This window comes from Candoia aspera, chromosome 2 (genome assembly GCF_035149785.1).
Source record: "Candoia aspera isolate rCanAsp1 chromosome 2, rCanAsp1.hap2, whole genome shotgun sequence".
Classification (NCBI taxonomy): domain Eukaryota; kingdom Metazoa; phylum Chordata; class Lepidosauria; order Squamata; family Boidae; genus Candoia; species Candoia aspera.
In genome coordinates, this window is record NC_086154.1 from 8,796,551 (window position 1) to 8,814,694 (window position 18,144).

At 48.7% G+C, this 18,144-nt stretch overlaps 1 protein-coding gene across 1 annotated transcript; it reads left to right on the plus strand.

Annotated features, from left to right (window-relative positions):
- Positions 1-4,154: 4,154 nt before the first annotated feature.
- On the plus strand, positions 4,155-8,189 carry LOC134489813 (uncharacterized). The gene is made up of 3 exons (XM_063292679.1): positions 4,155-4,650; positions 6,575-6,709; positions 7,879-8,189. The coding sequence occupies exons 1-3, from the start codon at positions 4,155-4,157 to the stop codon at positions 8,187-8,189; spliced, it is 942 nt and encodes a 313-aa protein (XP_063148749.1).
- The last annotated feature ends 9,955 nt before the right edge of the window (positions 8,190-18,144 follow it).

The window sequence follows — 18,144 nt, forward strand, 5'->3', positions numbered from 1 at the left end:
CATCACTAGAAAATCTGGTTCTGAGTTCAGAAAGATCAGGTCTGCATTCCTTCCCCAGATAAACTGGGATTTACAGACCCATAGATTTCAGGAGGAGTTATATCTTAGTAGAAAAAATTAAGTGGGAAGGTGGGAACCTGTAATTGAATGTCCATTTCCTGGAAAGTGTAAATGGGATTTTCTTTTGAATCTTTGGGGACCTACCATCCAGCTTTCTACAAGTCCAATTTCTCAGCCAGCCAACCTGTGGAACTACTGGCCCAATTTAAGTAGAGGCCGCCATGCAGAGCAAGACTGGAGTAAGTGGCATATAGGTGTGATGCATATATCTATATTAGCCTGTATCCTGAGGATATGCAGCTTCCTTTGAGTCATCTTTCTTTGTATGGAGTTAATAAGAAATCATTTCTGTTTTTGCCTCTGTCGCATTGATTGATTGATTGATTGATTGAAAAGTTTGTTTTGCTGGCCTCAATCAAGGGATTCTCAGTAAGTTACAGTCATAATTAAAATGCCCATGTTACAATTGTAACATAATTATTGCTTGCTTCCCCCCAGTCAAGTCACAGATAAAAATAATCTCAAGTGATCAACCACAAAGTAATAAAATGGAATGTTGGCCACTATAAATCAAAGACCCCTGGTTTTAATCATTTCCTGAAGCTTAACCAAGTAGGAGCTGATTGGAATTTCAGATTTCAGGAGGCAGGGAGTTCCATAGTATCAGCTGTGTGTTGATTCCTGGTAACTCTATGAATAAATCTGTAGGTGTCTTGGCAACAAGATGGAAATAGTTTGCAGCTGACTTTTTAAAATGTATTTATTAGTCTAGCCTAGCCTACTGCCCTGAAATTTTCTAGTGGTCTGTCATCCAGGAACTAACCAGCTCTGACCCTGCTCATTATTTTGGGATTAACCCTGTTTCACTAGGCTTTGCATCTAACTGCTGCTGCAATCAGAACAGAGTTGAAATATTGGGTATGTGGGCAGCTCTGGGGTACCTTATAATACCTGGAGGCACCAGTGTTCTCCCAGACTTCTGCACCAGCTCCCCAGTCAAACTGTCATTCATTCCAAGGATTCCCCCCCCCACTTTCTTAAAATATAAAAAGGATGGGGCAGCTTCAGCTCAGGGTGGGTGTGGGGGGGGGAGGGATGCAACCTGCATTGCTCATTGACTCAGAAGGAAACATTACTTTTTAATCCTAAGTAAGGTATAGATCCTTGAAATGCAGAGCATCTGGCAAGAGCGCCTGGTTAAATAGCCCTCAGCGTCGAATTTGCTCAGAACGTGTCTTTATTTTTTCTCTTCCCGGCAAATGAATTTTATTTTATTTATTTATCACATTTTTATCGCCGCCTGTCTCCCCCACACGGGAGTGTGGAATTTTGCCCTTGAAATACGAAGTTTCCTCCTATTCTGCAAGCTTCCTCTATTTCGACCGCTTCGGTGGATTCAAGGGAGGCTTGGAACCGCTTTTCTCCTCTCTTCCTGGAAGCTGCGCTTGCCAAAGCCTCCTCCTTTCTCGCCCATTTTTTCTAACACGTTCACTTTCTGCTCGAACACCTCACCCTCCCGCCCGACGGGCGTAGGAAAGGGGGTGGGCGCCTACATCTCCCAGCATCCTTTGAGCCGGGGGAGGAGAAGAACTACCAGTCCCGGCATTCAGTGGGCTTCCCGTCCCTTCTCCCCCTCTTGGCGATTACAGCACAGGACAGAATATTTTCTTGGGTGACCCGGCGAGGCCGGGGCTGGTCGGCGGGGAGGATCCTGCTTGCTGGTAGCGGCGTCTTTTGGAAACGGTTCGTGCATTAGAAGCAGCCGCCCGCCCTGTGGGCATACCGGTGAGTGGGGGACCCTTTTGGCATGCATGGACTTCTGCTGGGATCAAAGGGAAAAACTGGGGGTGCGGGAAGCAGAGAAGGAATATATATATATATATATATATAAAAAAAATTCTGCCATTTCTTAAACTAACGCAAAGCAGAGGTAGGTGAGGAAAAGGAACTGCTTTGGCCAAACGTGTTCGCAACTCCTGCAAACTATTGTCACCAAGGATAAAACTGTCACAGCTGGACGATCCCCTGGCTACCTATCAAAGTTCTGCCAAAATAGATAGATGATATTCAGGATATTAGTGCGGCAAATAGGGAACTTTCTTTCAAGTAAGTTGAAATAAGTTCATAAGGTTGATACAAGTCTCCATGAATTTTTGTAACTTAACGTTTTTTAAAAAACACTAAAAATGCTTCTTTTTTGTGGGCCCCTGTAAAGTGGCTTTAAAATAAATGATTTCTTGCCTGCTACTTTGAATGTATAGAGGTTAATATTAATATATGTACTGGACTTTAGTTTCAGGGCTCTTAGTTTTATATTATGGTGCTATGATTAATGGTACTGTGTCAATTATTTTATTCTATGTCTGTGCTGCGTTCAGTTTATAAGCATATAATAAATAAACTCCTGCTACTACTGAGACATAAGTAGCTGAAATGGCACAGCTGCATTCAGAAGAAATGACCAGTTGAATTCCAAAATTTGTTGACAAATCAGTGCAATCAAAGAAACAAGCAAAAAAACCTCCTTGTAAAAAGCACTGAGTTCTGACTACTGTATAGTTAGCCCATCCAAGCAGATTAAGGACTATCAGATCTGGACTGCAATAATTAAGATTACCATTAGATGGCAGTAAAGAGACACAGAAAATCCTTTGCTGCTCTCTAGGGGTTGTAAGGAATTTTTGCATCCCAAATCATGGTAGAGATCCTCTTCAATTGAACTCGACTCCTGTGAACTTCATCTGGACACATCTGCATAGTTTTCTTAGCTGTGTTATCCTAGGGTAGTGTTAAGGACATGATTTGCCATTGCCTTCCTCTGAGATTTTTTTTTTTTTTTGGCTTTCCAGTCTAACCTACAGCATCTGATGGTCTCCTGTTCCAACTGCTAATCAGGGCCAATCCTGCCAAGTTTCTGAGATCCAGGTGCTGTGACTTCCAGGTGACAGAGAAATTTAATAATCTGGAGAGGGAATTAAATGGCACATTTTGAGAGGAGGGATGCTGGCTGGCTGGCTGGCTGGCTGCAGTACTTTTAAACGAGATCAGTCCATGCTTGCAACGTTTGATTGCAGTTCCCCTTGATTGTGTACCTGGAAAACGAAGCCATCTGAGAAAAGGATTGGGTTGTTTGTGTGTAAAACCTACTGCCATAACTGTTACGTTAATTTGGATTTTTAGGTTTTTGTTTTTTTTAAATAAGGGAAGGACTGAGAGAGGGGACCTGGGAAAGATTGGGGAACATCCAGAACCTGGATAAAGGCATTTTCCTTTGTTATTTGGGAAATACTTTAAGATGAGGGAATTGTGTTCTTGGAATGAGGGGTGGGGGTGGAATTCACCTGGGAAAAAAGAGGCCATCGAAAGAGTAATTCCTTCTGTTCAGTAGTTCATTCTCAGCTCTTTCACCTGAGCTGAAGGAAAAGGGTTTAACAGGTTTTTTAAGCATTCCTGAAGGTGGCCAGGCCCTCACCAACTTACGGTTAGTTATAAAATCTTTTGCTGCAGTAATGCTGTCATTCAGCACCCCTGAACCATTGTCACTCACTGGTTCCATTTGCAAATGTTAACTGTTTGCTCAGTTTGATATGGATGTTCACAGAGAGGGTTTTGGCTGACCTGTATCATCTGAAACAAGATGGCCTGTTTTTTGGATGGCAAGGGCCCCGGTGAACAACTTTCTGTGCTATTGCACAAATGCTGTAATTATCACCAGGCCAATTATGACTGCATCTAACGGCTGCTTCCTGGTGCTGTTGACCATCAGGTCAGAATTGCCCCCCCCCCAATCGCTCCCTCCCAGGTCTTCCCCATTCCACTTTGGCAGCACTAATGGCCACGGGCATGACTGTTGTTAGTATGGCTGGGTCAATCACAATAGAACGATTTCAGGTGACTTCTTTGTAGCACATGTGTTCTCTGTGGTCATTCGCTGGCTATTCTCGGTGATACGAGCAGGACTCCTTAGTCACTCCCTGCTGGCACTGCCATTCCCTGGCAGCATTAATTCTGGGGTGGGACTTGCTTGTTCGCTCGCCCTTCTGGCTTTGGGGCATGTTCCATCTTCATACAGGCAATTGTCCTCCTTCCTCAGCATGAGCCACCTGGGAAGGCCGACAAAGTGTCGACGGGGGAGCACATGGAAAAGGGCGGAGACTATTGCCCTGCTGGAAATCTGGGGCGAGGCGAAGATCCAGCAACAGCTGCGGTTCAGCCACCACAATTTAGACATATTTGAGAAAATTGCAGAGGACTTACGTGGGCACGGGTATTGTCCTTCAGCCACAGAGTGCCGGACAAAGACAAAGACGCTTCGTCTGGGGTACAAGCGGGTTGTGGCTCACGATGCAAAATCGGGAAACGCCCCAGTGGTGTGCCCATTCTACCCACAATTGCACCGCATTCTCCAGGGGGATGCCAGCATGACGCCGAAGCGGGTGCTACGCAGCGGTGCAGCAGAAGGGATGGCAGCCGGACAGGGTCCAATGGCCTGTACTGCCCCGTCTCCTGTGTCTAACTTGGCTCACGAGGCAGGACTGGGTGCCCCACACCCTGTCGGCCTAGGAGATTACCTTGAACAGACTCCCACTGGTAAGCTCGTAACGGGGATGGAAATTCAGCCCTGGAACCTGGCTATGATCAGCTCCATGACATGAGTTGGCACTGCGCAGTTGGACAGTGCTGGTGTCACCAAGGTGCTGGGTGGGTGAAGCAAGTGCCCTCAGTAGTGGGTGGGAGCTTGGCAGGAGCATACAGTAGCTCCCGAGGATCAGTGGAGTCCCACCTTTCACTGAGTGTTCTTTTCCCTCCTTTCCTGACGAAAGGACACAGGTGGGAAGTGGCTTCATAACAAAGTACCTTCAAAGCATTGCTGGGCATCACCCATGTCATGGGCCATTAATCGCTTGCCACTGTTGTGCAAGGATAATGGCACCCTGTGGTAGGGGTGGAATTTTGTCTCCTGTTCCCTTGTCAGTATGATATCTGTACTGGCTGCCTGTGAGGAAAGGGTTAAAAAAGGCCAAGACAGCAGCCATAACCATGTGGTCAAAGCATGTACAAAAGAGATGGGGCTTTGATCATACAGTTTTGGCTGCCATCGTGACTTTTTTACCTCCCACCCTCAGGACACCTCTGTTCATCCACAGATTAGAGGAAGGCCTAGGCAAGATCTAATGCAAAGATTTAATAACTCTGTTTTTGGAAAAATACATTTGAAATTTACAAAGTAGCATTAGAATGTTGGATAATGAGTACAGGTAGTCCTCATTTAATGTCCACTCATTAAGTGACTTCAAAGTTACGACAGCACTGGATGAGGGGTACTTATGACGGGTCCTTGTAGTTGTGGCCGTTGCAGCATCCTGGCAGTCATGTGATCACAATTCAGGCACAATTGTGATGTTGCAGCATCCTGCAGTCACATGATCACCATTTTATTGATTTGATTTGATTTGATTTGATTTGATTTGATTTGATTTGATTTGATTTGATTTGATTTGATTTGATTTGATTTGATTTGATTTGATTTGATTTGATTTGATTTGATTTGATTTGATTTCTATAGCTTAGAACAATAAAATTTGGACTTTCACTGCCGGCTTCCAACAAGCAAAGTCAATGGGGAAGCTGCTAGGAGGTCGCAAATGACAATCACATGACCGTGGGACGCTGCGACCATGCACCTAACAATGGCAACTGGGACTGCTGGAACTGCCATTGTAAGCTGGCACAGTCACGTGATGTCGCGCCTTATGGTTGCATTGCTTAGCGATGGAGTTCCTGGTCCCAATTGCTGTCGGTAAGCGAGGACTACCTGTATCTAAAATTATTGGCACAAAGATACCTGGGGACTTCCCCAGAAGCCTGCCAAGGTCCCTCTACTTCTACTAGTTTGACATTATGTTTGCATTAATTAATTTAAAAAGCATTTAAATAGGAAAATGGCACGTCGCAAGATTGCCTGCTGCATCATCTGTTCTTCCAACCTTTTCTGTTCCCTCTCCACCCCACTCCAATCTTAGCAAATTAAAAAGGTGACCTGGTTTGAATTGGAAATGGTCTTGCCAGGTTAAGAAAAAGGCACAAGACAGCTGGGATGGGGCGGCCTATCCAGGAGAGGGGCTCAAGGGGCCAGTGGGGAGAAAACACTCCACTTTACTTTCTGGTAGGTGAATGTCCTTCTGCAAAACTCCCCAAAGCACAAAGCCCAATGCAACCCTCCCGGCCTTTCGAAAGGGAGCAAAAACATGCTATTCATGGGGCTGGTTGGCCCCATGAGGGTGCCAGGATAAGAGCTCATTTCCCGTCTTGAATTTTAGGTTTTATATTCTGTATTTGTACTTGTATTTATATGTTTTTATATTTATAGTTACACAGAATTGTTTTTAGCGATTTGCCATTTTTATTCTTTGTAAGCCGCCCAGAGTCCTTGTGCACGAGATGGGCAGTAGAGAAATTTAATAAATAAAATAAAATAAAATAAATAACCCTGTTCTCTCTCCAATTCTTACAGAACTGGAGAGCAGCTTGTGCAAGAAGGAAATGCTGAGGGCCGCGCCGGATGGGTCGGAGGACGAGGGGGAGGACGTGGCTGCCCAACTGGAGGATTTTGATTGCGCCCAGCAGGTGCCGCCCAGCAGTGCTGGAGGTAAGGATCATGGTCTGTGGGAACGACCTTGGGAGACAGAGGGAGAGCCGCGGAGGGACAACTGGCATGCGAAAGGTATCTCAGCCCACCAAAAGAGAAGCGGTGTGGGAAAGCAGAAAGGACCCTCCCTAGTTTTCCAGAGAATAAAAGGAGAGGACAGGGGAAATCAGTCTTGCAAGGTTCTGTTAATGTAACCTTACAATAGAGTTAGTACGACTCCTGGTTGTGCTTCTTGTCGGGATACTTTGCAGGGCTAACAGTAAAGTCCTGTCCTGCAGTGCAAAACCAGCCCTGGGAGGGGCGTGTGGACCACTCGGAGTAGACCGTTGATGCTCAGCTTGTTCTGGCCACCGTTTTTGCTTACGTGGGGACTGAGCGCGACGGGAGGGTGATCCAGAATGAACAGTAGGCAGCTGGGGCCAAGGTACAAAGCCCCTTGCTGTTGATCCACGCACAAAGACCTGATGGTGAAGCGACCATGTGTTGTACGTGTGGCCCGGCTCTGATTTTCCGTGACACGCATCGTAGCGTGCAGGAGCGGACCCACCTCCCGCCCAGCCTCTCTATGCGTTCCGATGTGCATCTGTAAACGAGGACTATGCAAGTAACACAGCTTTAGGTGGAACTCAGGGCGTGGTCAGGTCCAGCCCTACTTAACCACCCCAGAGAGGCCGAATGCAGCTTCTGGGCCTCCCAATTTGCCAACATCCCTGATGCCTCGATTTCCCTACAGTGAACTGATTATTTTTATTTCTTATTATTTTATTTATCGTCTATCCCACCTTTATTATTTTAATAAATAACTCAAGGCAGTGAACATACCTAACACTCCTTCCTCCTCCTATTCTCCCCATAACCACCACCCTGTGATGTGGGTTGGGCTGAGAGAGAGGGACTGGCCCAAGGTCACCCAGCCGGCTTTCATGCCCGAGGCAGGACTAGAACTCTCATACCACACCTGATTGGCTCTTGGGCTGAGAGAGAGGGACTGACCCAAGGTCACCCAGCTGGCTTTCATGCCTAAGGCGGGACTAGAACTCACAGCCTCCTGGTTTCTAGCCCATTGCCTTAACCACTAGACCAAAGGCCACTGCTCCTGCCCTGGTCCCCTTTACGGTGACTTAAGTTCCGGCTCTCTTACTGCCCCATTCCCATCCTCCTTCTTGCAGGGACGCGGGCCATCCCAGGGATTGCCACGCTGTCTCCAGCATCCAGGCTGGCCTTGCTGCGGATGAAGAAACGGAGGGTACCCCACATCGAGCGCATGATGGAGAGAGTGATGATGCACTCCGAACGAAACCAGCGGGAGCTTCTCCGGGAATTGGCTGCTGAGCGTCAGTGTTTCACGGCGTTCATCCAGGAGCTGCGAGATGATGCGCAGGGCCGTCTGCAAATGCGCCAACAGATTGCAGCGTTGTGCGAGGCAACCCAGAACTCCACACGGGTTCTGGACCGGGTGCTGAGTGGACTGGCAAAGTAGTCCTCTGCGCCCTCCCTGGTTCTGCCATCTGTCAGCACTGTGGGTCTGCTCTGCTGGCCAGGCTGGTGGCCCCAAGGAGCTGCCTCCACATTGTTCCACAGATTCATGGGTTTGACCAGGCCTAAGACTCTTGCATTCAGCCCAGCATTCAGCAAAGATCAGGATTACCACAAGACCCCCTGCAAGTGAGCTCTGGTGCGTCTGGACTCGGGGGGTGTGGAAGCCAAGGGGTAGAGCACACCATCTGCACCACCAGTGCCTGAAAGACCTCCGGTCCTCATTACGCCTCCCTTCAGTCCACACAATCCATGTTTTGCCACTGCACTGATTGTTCTTGTCAGTCCAGGATAACTGCCCCATAACCACATCAGCCCCACTCTACTAGAAACACCAAGGAGTCAAGAGGGATGCATTTCTTCGGTCATCCAAGAAGCCTGCTTGTAGGTCATCCTCTCTCATCACAGTGGAACATCTAGAAGGATGCTTGTCCAGAAAGGAGACTGGATTGGACACCTGCACTGTACCCACTGGGGGTAGTGCCACACATGCTGGACAAGAACCAAGAGACACCAGCTCTCCCATTCCTCGGCTGGACTGTGACTGTTGGTCAAGGAACAGACCTCATAGGAGCATTAAGCCTTGGGCTTCTTGACCCTTGACCCACTGTATGTATCTAAACCTCAGGGATGGGGATGGGAAAGCAACTGGACTGTCTTGTTAATAAAGGCAGCTTCTCTGCCTGACATCTTGCCTGTGTTTCATCTCTTACAGTTGGACCAACTTCCAAGTGTAGGTACCAGCAATCAACAGCTACCCTTTTTGGTAGCTGCTAGAAGACTCTGTTGGTGTTCCCTCTTAGCTGGATAGTAAATATTTGTTTGTTTATTTGTTTATTTAATTTGGCACATTTTTCCACCGCCCATCTCAAACGCGACTCTAATTTAGCTCCTGGGAGCTTTTAATCCAGGTATCTTCACGTCTTACAGTGATCTGTAATAGCCCCTGGTGCAGTGGTGATGTGACCCTCCATCATGAGAACTTTAAATTGGGTGGCATCTCTGAGGCCCGTGAGCATGGAAGGTTTTCTGCACCGTTTCACACTCTTTGGGTTGGTCATCTCCTAATCACCACATCCCATGGGACAGAGAAGGCAGATCGGGGGGCAGCCCATATCTCATCCTTGTTCCAGTATGGGCAATGCAAGTTGTAGCTCAGCTGCTGAGGGGGGAAACGGTGTGGTGCTGTTGTCCTGGAAATATCGCTAAACCACTGCAGGTTAGGAGAAAGACACAGACAAGACAGGCGGAGTTGATTGGAGATGGTCGTCATGCATATAGACATACATAGGCATGCCTGAGGGGGGTGCATCTTTATAAAAGTCATCTGGAGTCCAGGTAGGAGGAGAAATGTAACAATTCAAATCCATGCTCAAGATTAAAACTTGTCAAAGGTCAGTGTGGCCAACAGCGCCCTTGCTCGCTTGCCAGGATCAGCTGGAGACACCCAATTATAATTAATAATTAATTACAATATAATTAATTGATTACAATTAATCTAGATCCCCACCCTTAAGTTTTGCTATCTAGCAAGACCCAGGAAGCACACCTTTTCCGTAGCAGCTTCTGCCCTGTAGAACCCCCTTTCCGGGGGGGGGGGTGATCCTGCAGGCCCCCACCCTTTTAGCCTTCAGGAAAGCCTTTCCCCCAGGTCCTAGGATAGGGTAAGGTTGCAGCTGGAGAATAGGATGGATGGGTGGATGGATGGATGGATGGATGGGAGGGAGATGGTGGGTCAGGTGCCTGGTTCTTTTGGTTATCCTGTTTTATTGTTTTAACTCCCCTACACAGAGTGGTTTTTTACCAGAGGGGCAGCCATATAAGATGAATGAATGAATGAATGGCTTTCCCTACAATGCAATTAAGCACTAAAATTTCATCAGTGTGTCTGCACTCCAGCTGTACATAGGCCCTTGAGAGGGGGGACTGATCCAAAGTCTCCCAAGGAACTCAGTGGCTGAAGGGGGACCAGAACCTGGATCTCCCCATTCCTAGTCCAGCACCTTTATCATTACGCGATGCTGTTGCTTGGACTGAGAAGGGGACGCTGCCCAGAGTCCCCCAGGGAGCTTCCACGGATGAGGAGGGGCCAGAAACAGTAAAAAGTGCAGCCACCCTTGTTGGCAGGAGCTGAAAGCTTGCACTGCATGTGGTGGTGACAAAACTAGCAGCACGTAACTGGCAGAACCTGGCTCTTTTTCCCAGCTTCAGCTGATTGTCTCTGTAGCACAGGACTAGCCTTCTTTCCAAAGAGCATTAAATCCATCTTGGGAAAGAGCCTGCGTAAGACTTGACAAGCATCACGCCGGAAGATGCCTCTGCGGATCCAGGGGTCCAGATCCAAATGGTCCTGGAGGGCCCTATCCAGTGCTTGGAGGGGGCGGGAACATGCCTGCAGCGGCCTAAAGCAGCCAATAGGAGTTGGGCGGATCCCAGCGTCGGAGCACATCAGCAACCGTGTCATAAAGGACATTTGTACTGGAACAAGAGGGAAAACACCACTTCAGAACTAGAACAGCTAAGGACAAGCTTACGCTGCATTGGGCTGGGGATGAGATGCAATACCATGGAGGACAGAGCAGAAAAAGAATTGACCACAGTTAAGGGCACACATGGAGGCAAGGCAGGTCTCGATTACTGCGGTTAATGAATCCCACAAAAAGGTCGCATAATCCAAATGCACACTATTTGAAATGATATTTCTAGGGAAAATCGGGCAGTTGGTTCCAGCTTGATGAAAACAGGCAAGAAAAGTTTTAAATGCAAATTTTTAATACACATATTGATGAAATATCGCAATAAAGTATAAAAAGAATATGCTTTATTTTATTAAATAAGAATGGGAAATCTGCTTTTTAAAAAGTCCAATATCAATCTTTCCGTTACTAAAGCAAGCACGTGGTGCTACAAACTTCAAGAGAATACCAGCTCAGAACATTACTAGTGTTCTTAAGAGCACAAACTTTTCCAAGGAAGGAAACTTAACTTCACCCAATAAAGAGGGTAACGAATAATAACTGTAGCACCAGCTCACGGAAGTCAAAACTGATGGGTGGCACAAGGAGGGATTTTTAAAAAGCTTTGGTCTTGGTTTGCCTTAGAAACCCGAACAGGATTTCTGTTCCAGTTAAGAGCTGGACACCCACATCTCTTGGGGACTCTTCCAGTGGGAATATGAGAGAATCAAGGGTAGATAAGGAGGCAGAAGGAGTGGTGGCCGCACTGAAAGCGTGTCCTGTAGCCCGAGCATCTCTAGGTTCAGGCTTTCTCACACTCTACGCGCTTGTAAGGTTTCTCTTCTGTGTGATTTCTGGCGTGCACCCGAAGATCTGAATGTTGGGTGAAACGCTTGCCACGTTCCAAGCACTGAAAAAGTTATTTTCTGGTATGAATTCGCTGATGCACCAAAAGACAATCTTTCCGAGAAAAACATTTATCGCACTCCAAGCATTTATGGGGCTTCTCTCCTGTATGGATTAGCCTGTGAATTCTAAGGGATGATGAATGAGCAAATCCTCTCCCGCAGTCTAAGCATTTGTAATTTTTTTCCCTTGTGTGAACTTTCATATGACTTCTAAGGGCTGATCTGTTACGAAAAAATGTTCCACAGTCAGTGCAGTGATAGGGCTTCTCCCCTGTGTGTGTCTTCTGATGTTCATAAAGTCCTCCCTTTTGAGCAAAACCTTTCCCACATTCTACGCATCTGTATGGCTTCACTCCTGTATGGATGCTCTGATGCCTTCGAAGGTGTTGTTGTTGGGAAAAGCATTTCCCACACTCCCCACATTTGTATGGCTTCTCCCCAGTGTGGATTCTCTGATGAATCTGAACCTGTGATGCTGTGGTAAAACTTTTTCCACACTCCCCACATTCATAGGGTTTCTCTCCTTTGTGCCCCTTCTGGTGTCTCTGAAGTTGAGAAGAATACAGAAATCGTTTCTCACATTCTGGGCATTCGTAGGGTCTGTCTCCGTTGTGAATTTTCTGATGTCGCACCAGGCTTAATTTGCTGGAAAAACATTTCCCACATTCTAGGCACTTTTCGTCTTTCTCCCCTCTGTGTGTTTTCTCATGGTTCCGAAGAGAAGAACTTTGACCGAAACTTTTTCCACACTCGAAGCATTTGTAAGGTTTTATTCCTGTGTGAGCCTTCTCATGTGCCCAAAGATGTGAGTTCTGAGTAAAGCACTTCCCACATTGCCAACACTTGTAAGGCTTCTCTCCCGTGTGAAGTCTCTCGTGGTTTCTAAGATATTCCTTGTAAGAAAAAGATTTCCCACACTCCAGACACTGATAAGGTTTCTCTCCAGTGTGGATTTGCTGATGTCTAAGAAGCCCTGACTTTTGAGAAAAGCATAAGTCACACTGCACACATTTGTAGGGTGTTCGTCTGGGGTGGCTTCTGAGATGATTTGCAAAGCCCCACGCTCCAGAAAAGGATTTCTCAGACTCCAAAGCTTGACTGGATTCATTTCCCACATGGAGCTTCCTGTGGGTCAAAAGGAGGGACCAGTGAGCAAAGGATTTTCCACACTCTGAGCATTTACAGGGTTTTTTTTCTCTGTGGTTTTCCGGAGGGCTGACTGGGTCTGACGGCAGGTCCGAGCGTTTCCCACACTCCATGCTTTCTGGCGGCTGCTCACTTGCATCGATTTTCTACTGTCTGTCGATAGTTGATTTGCAGGCAAATCTTTGGTCACAATCTTCTTCCTGCTGGTAGAAGGAAAAAGAAGTGGAGAACAGGATTTCCTTTTAAGAAAGGTCGAGAATCACAAAATGTTAGCGTTGGAAGGGACCTTGAAGATCTTCAAGTCAAACCCCCTGCCCAGGGCAGGGGTCCTCAGAACACCCTAGACAAAACCTCCAGTGATGGAGCCCCCACAACTCTAGGATGCAACTCTTCTGCTGCTTATTTGTCATGTATATTGAGTATATTGGAATAGGCAACCATTACATTATTCACGGCTGGAAAGCCTTCCTCCTTGGTTCTTGTCTTCTGGCAAGAGGAAGAAGCTCTGAAAGTAGGCTGAATGATGCTTAGGAGACATGTCATATTAAGTATGGAGGTGCCATCAAAGCTAGTCTCCTCCTACTGCAATTTTTAAAAAAAATTCTAAGGGAAGGGAGACTTCTCAAAAGATGCTTTCACGCTCTTCTACTCTGATCGGTTGCCTTCAGTTGCTCCCCCATTGATGCTCGGTTACACAAGGCAGATGTAACGGTATGTGAGAAAGGCCTTGGGAGACGGGGCAAAGAGACGCTGCCAAGGGAACGGTCAGATAAGAGAGGGCCGAGCCTGCAGCTGTGAAATGGGCGGGGCAAGAGGCGCAGATGGGACCCTCCCTTGTTTCTTGGGCTGTGAAGGAGACGGTGGGAGATTTGTACTTTCAGCCTTGCACGATTGAGGTCAGCCTTCCCAGGTAGACCAGACAGGAAACACGACCAAATTCTACTTTATTGTAAGGCTACATAACAGAATCTTGCAATTCTTCCCGCAAGGAAGTTGGCAGTGCCAACTCTCCCAAAACTGGCTTCTTCTACAAATCATGGTGACACTAATTACACCTTCGCCCAGCACCTTGGGAGCAAAATTATTTATTTTGGGGAGCAACATTATTTATATTTTTTTGGTAATTGTATTTACATTTTATGTATTGTGTTTATATTTTATGGTTACTGTTTTAATTGATAACTTTTGTTGTAAACCACCCAGAGTCCCTCTTGTGGGGGAGATGGGCAGTGGCAAAATTCGGTAGATAAATAAATAAATAAAAACCCAATTTCTCTGCATTGCCTTTTGGTCTAATTAAGATGGAAAGACATAATACGCTTTTTCTCCAAACCCAAGATTTAACCGTTTCCTCCTTTGCTTACATTTAAAGTTGGATCACTTCTCACCATTCTGGGTCAAGGCCAGGTCTGGGCCTCACCGCTGACTGGTTTGACCTCACCTAACCGACTGGCCCTTTGGCAGGAAGTTGCTTACCCAACCAGGCCATGGTTTCCAAATCCTCTAGAACTGAGCAAAAGGTTGTTGGGTCCCAATCCCAGGACACCCGTCCCCCTCTGTGGAGTTCATGGCCGTATCTTCCCATTTACTCATCTATGCAAAAGAGAAATGAAAGAGGCTCAGATGCCAACAGGAACACTGAACCTACATATAAATGACCTGGAAGAGGGATTAGAAAATAGGATTATATTATTTGAAGATGATACAAAATAATGGGAATGGAATTGTGATTCAGGAAGATCTTGACAAGCTGCCAAAATGGAAGAAATCAGCAAGGTGAAGTTCAGCAGGGACAACGGCAAAGGCTACCTCTGGGTGGGAAAACTCAGTAGAAAGATGAAGGGGAGCAGACAGGAAAGAACATGTGTGAAAAGGACCTAGCTGTCTCAGCTGATATCCAGAGGCCCCTGAGCCGGTTTGCTGCAGTGGTTAAGGCATCAGTCTAGAAACTGGGAGACCCTGAGTTCTAGCCCTGCCTTAGGCACGAAGCTAGTTGGGTGACCTTGGGCCAGTCCCTCCCTCTCAGCCCCAGGAAGGAGGCAATGGCAAGAAAACTGCAGGGACTAGGCCAGGCACTCGCCAGGAGTCAACACTGACTTGAAGACACACACACACACACACACACACCTGAGCCAGCAGTGTGATGCAGCTGTAACAAAGAGCAAATACGATCCTGGGCTGCCTCAACAGTATTGGAGTGGATCAAGGGAAGTCATACCTCCTTTCTATTTGGGGTTGGTCAAGGAGTGCAAAAAATATCTCCTATTCTGGGCACTTCAGAGGAGCACAGCCAAGCTGAGGAAAAACCAGGAATTGTTGGAGGTGTTGGGTATCTTTAGTTTACAGAACAAAAAGTTCTGGGGAGACATGACAGGGCCTTCAACTATCAGAAGGCAGAAGAAAACACAAGGGTTACTTCAAATTATAAGGAAGTACAGTAGATTTTGTCTGGACATCAGGAAGAATCTCCTAACCGTCGGAAAGAACCTTTCAACAGTGGGCCAGCCGCACTGTGTGCAGATGGATTCCTGCACCAGCTGGGGGGCTGAACTAGGTGGTCTCATCGGTCCCTTCTTTCAGGCTCTGTCAGGAGGCGTTTCCAAGGCTGCCTCAGGAAATGGTGGAGTCTCCTTGACCGGAGGGGGTATAACCGAAGTGGGACAGCCATTTCTCTGCCCTGCCCATGGCTGGGAGGCCCTGGCTGGGGAATTCTGGGAGTTGAAGTCCACCCATCTTAAAGTTGGCAAGTTTGAAAAACATGCTCTGGGGCCTCATGCCTTCTCTTCCAGTTTAACCAATCTCCTCCCTAACACCAGAATCACCTCCTCTTCCTCTTCCCTTCTCTCATTTACAGCTTAATTAGCTGTTTCCCTTTGCTGTACCGGACTTTTCCCCTCCATTTCTCTCACAGGCTTGCTCCAGTACCTGCTGCCAAGACAAGCCCTGAAACTTCCTTAAAACTTTCTTAATACTTCAAAGATCCATCAACAAGGGGCTGCCCCATCACAATCCCTTCAGGGCAAAACAAGGGAAACACGGATTTGTAGAGATTCCACCCAGATTTGTGAAACAAAAGCAAAGTAAACGTTAGCATAAAAACAAAGAATCTTAACTCCTCTCTATTTGGATGAAACACGAAGAAAGCAGATCTCTTCTGGGTGGGGAGAACAGGAGCTGAATTCAAGCAGTTTATTTACTTATTTATCAATCAATCAATCAAATTTTTATTCCCGCCCATCTCAGGAGAGCGGGAATTTAAAACTCTTTCCCCCCACAAAAGAACCTCCCAATTGAAATGAACAGGCCAGTACGTGTTAACATTACATTATAATTCTCCCTCAATATTTGAACGCTGCGCTTCCCTCCAGTTTTGCACTTGCAACGATGGAGGGAAACGTATGCCCAGAAGCCCTCTTCGCCCGGACCAGAAAGAGACCTTCCCGGGCCACCTTCCCCAAAGCCCCCTCCCGAATCCCCCGGAGCAAAGCGGGGGGGGGGTGTCCGGGCGAGGCCGGGCGCAGCTCCAGCTCCAGCCCCGGGACGGAACGGACCCCCCGGCGGCCCTCCAGGGAAGGAAGGGGAGCGGTCCCTGCCGGCAGCCCGAAGTCGCACCTCCCAGCCCGGGCACCCAAGCCGAGGGGGGGCGCTCCGTTCTCCCCCTCGCGGGGGGGCCCTCCTGGAGGTCGGGGGGCAGCGGAGCACGCCCTACACGCAGCCGGCGCCGAGCCGCCCTCCGAAGATCCAGAACCGCTGGGGCTGGCGGGGCAGGAAGGGCCGGCGGGGGAGGCGGAGACGCAGCGCGGGCGGGGCAGGGGGCGCGGCTTAGGCCTCATCTCGGGCTCCGCCTCCTCCTGGCAGACCCGCCCCTTCGAAGCTTCCCCCTCCCCCTTCCCCCTCCCACTTACCTGCATTCCCAGCTATGGCCGCGTGCGCTGAGACAGCGGCTGTTCCCCCGGTGGGCATCCGTGTCCGGGGTTCCTCTGCGCAAGGGAAGAGTGTCCTGCTCCGCTGTGTGTGTGTCTTTCTGTCTTTGTGTCTTTGGGAGCTGCCGCTCTGCGGACGGGCGACCAGAGTTGCGGAAAAGACTCGCGGGGCTGCTGTTGGGCTCCGCCTGCGAGGCAGAAAAGGGGTCTCGGCGGCGCCGCGAAGCGGGTCCGGCCGGGGAGGGGCCCTTTCCGCGGGGCGAAGAAGGGGCGGGGGGCGCCGAGGGGAGCCCCGGGAGGCTGCAGTCCCCGAGGCCGCCCCGACTGCCGCCCCCCCGAGCCCCTGGCCCCGCCGGGCGCGGCCTCTCCCGGGGGCGGGAGGGGAGGGGAGGGAGGCGCCGCCCGGACGGCCCGGGCTCCCCTCCCCTGCGAGGCCAGACGGGGAGGAAGAGGAGCGCAGCGTCGTCCGCGCAGACGAGGTTGGGGCGCGCCGATGGGAAGGATCCGAAAGAAGCCCCCGGATTCCTCCGGGATCCAGAAGATCCTGCCGGGACAGCTGCGCAGGTGCCGAGGGGGGAGCAGGTGGGGGCGGCTCAGCGACGCCCTGGGATCCCCGACCCGGAACCTTCTGCTGAATTGGGAAAGGGGAGGGGGGCGGCAAAGTAGACGGGGCCCCGTTACACAGAAGAAGGGACTGTGTTGGACGGCAGTTTCCCAGTTTCAGAGCCGAGGCTATAATTCTCAGCTGTTGTCCACCTCAGACTGGCAGGAAACGTCGTTCTCCAAGTTTCATTGCGTTAATCGTGGTTTGTTGACCATGGGGTTGTGAGTTGGCTTTGTACAATTTGCCAAGCCACAAACAAGCCAGCGGCAAAACCCCAAAGCTGGGCTTTAACCCAACATGGAACTTTTCCTGAAGTTCAGAAGAAACCCTTCAAAAACGCTGGGAGGGCTTGTCCTCCAGGCTTCCCCCCAATCTCTGGATGTGGAGGGACTCCCGCCCTCACTGGGAGTTCCAAGAAACATGGACGTGTCAAAGATTGTATCTTGCCCCAAATCAGATAAAAAATGAAGGCATCAAAAGGCACATCGCGTGATCAGTGAAGCTTCTGCAGAACTCAAATATGCTTTGTCGGTAAGGGGGCTAAAAGCAAATTAACTGTTGTGGGGAGCTGGGGTGGAAGAAATGGCCTACTCGGGGGCCCACAAACAGTTTATAAACCACTGTGTGAAAATTGGGGGTACGCCCCTGAGTTTGAGGAAGTGCAGCAGTGGGCTCAGATGTTTTGCTGGTTCTCAGCCTGATTTTTTAATCTGATTTGGGGCAAAAAACCAGTTGTGCTTGACCACAACTCCCATCAAGTCCAGCTGGCAAGGGATTATGGGAGTAGAAGTCCAACCGAACCCTCATCTCCCCTGATTGGAAAAACGACCCACAATTCCACTTGGTCAGTGCTAGCCCACCT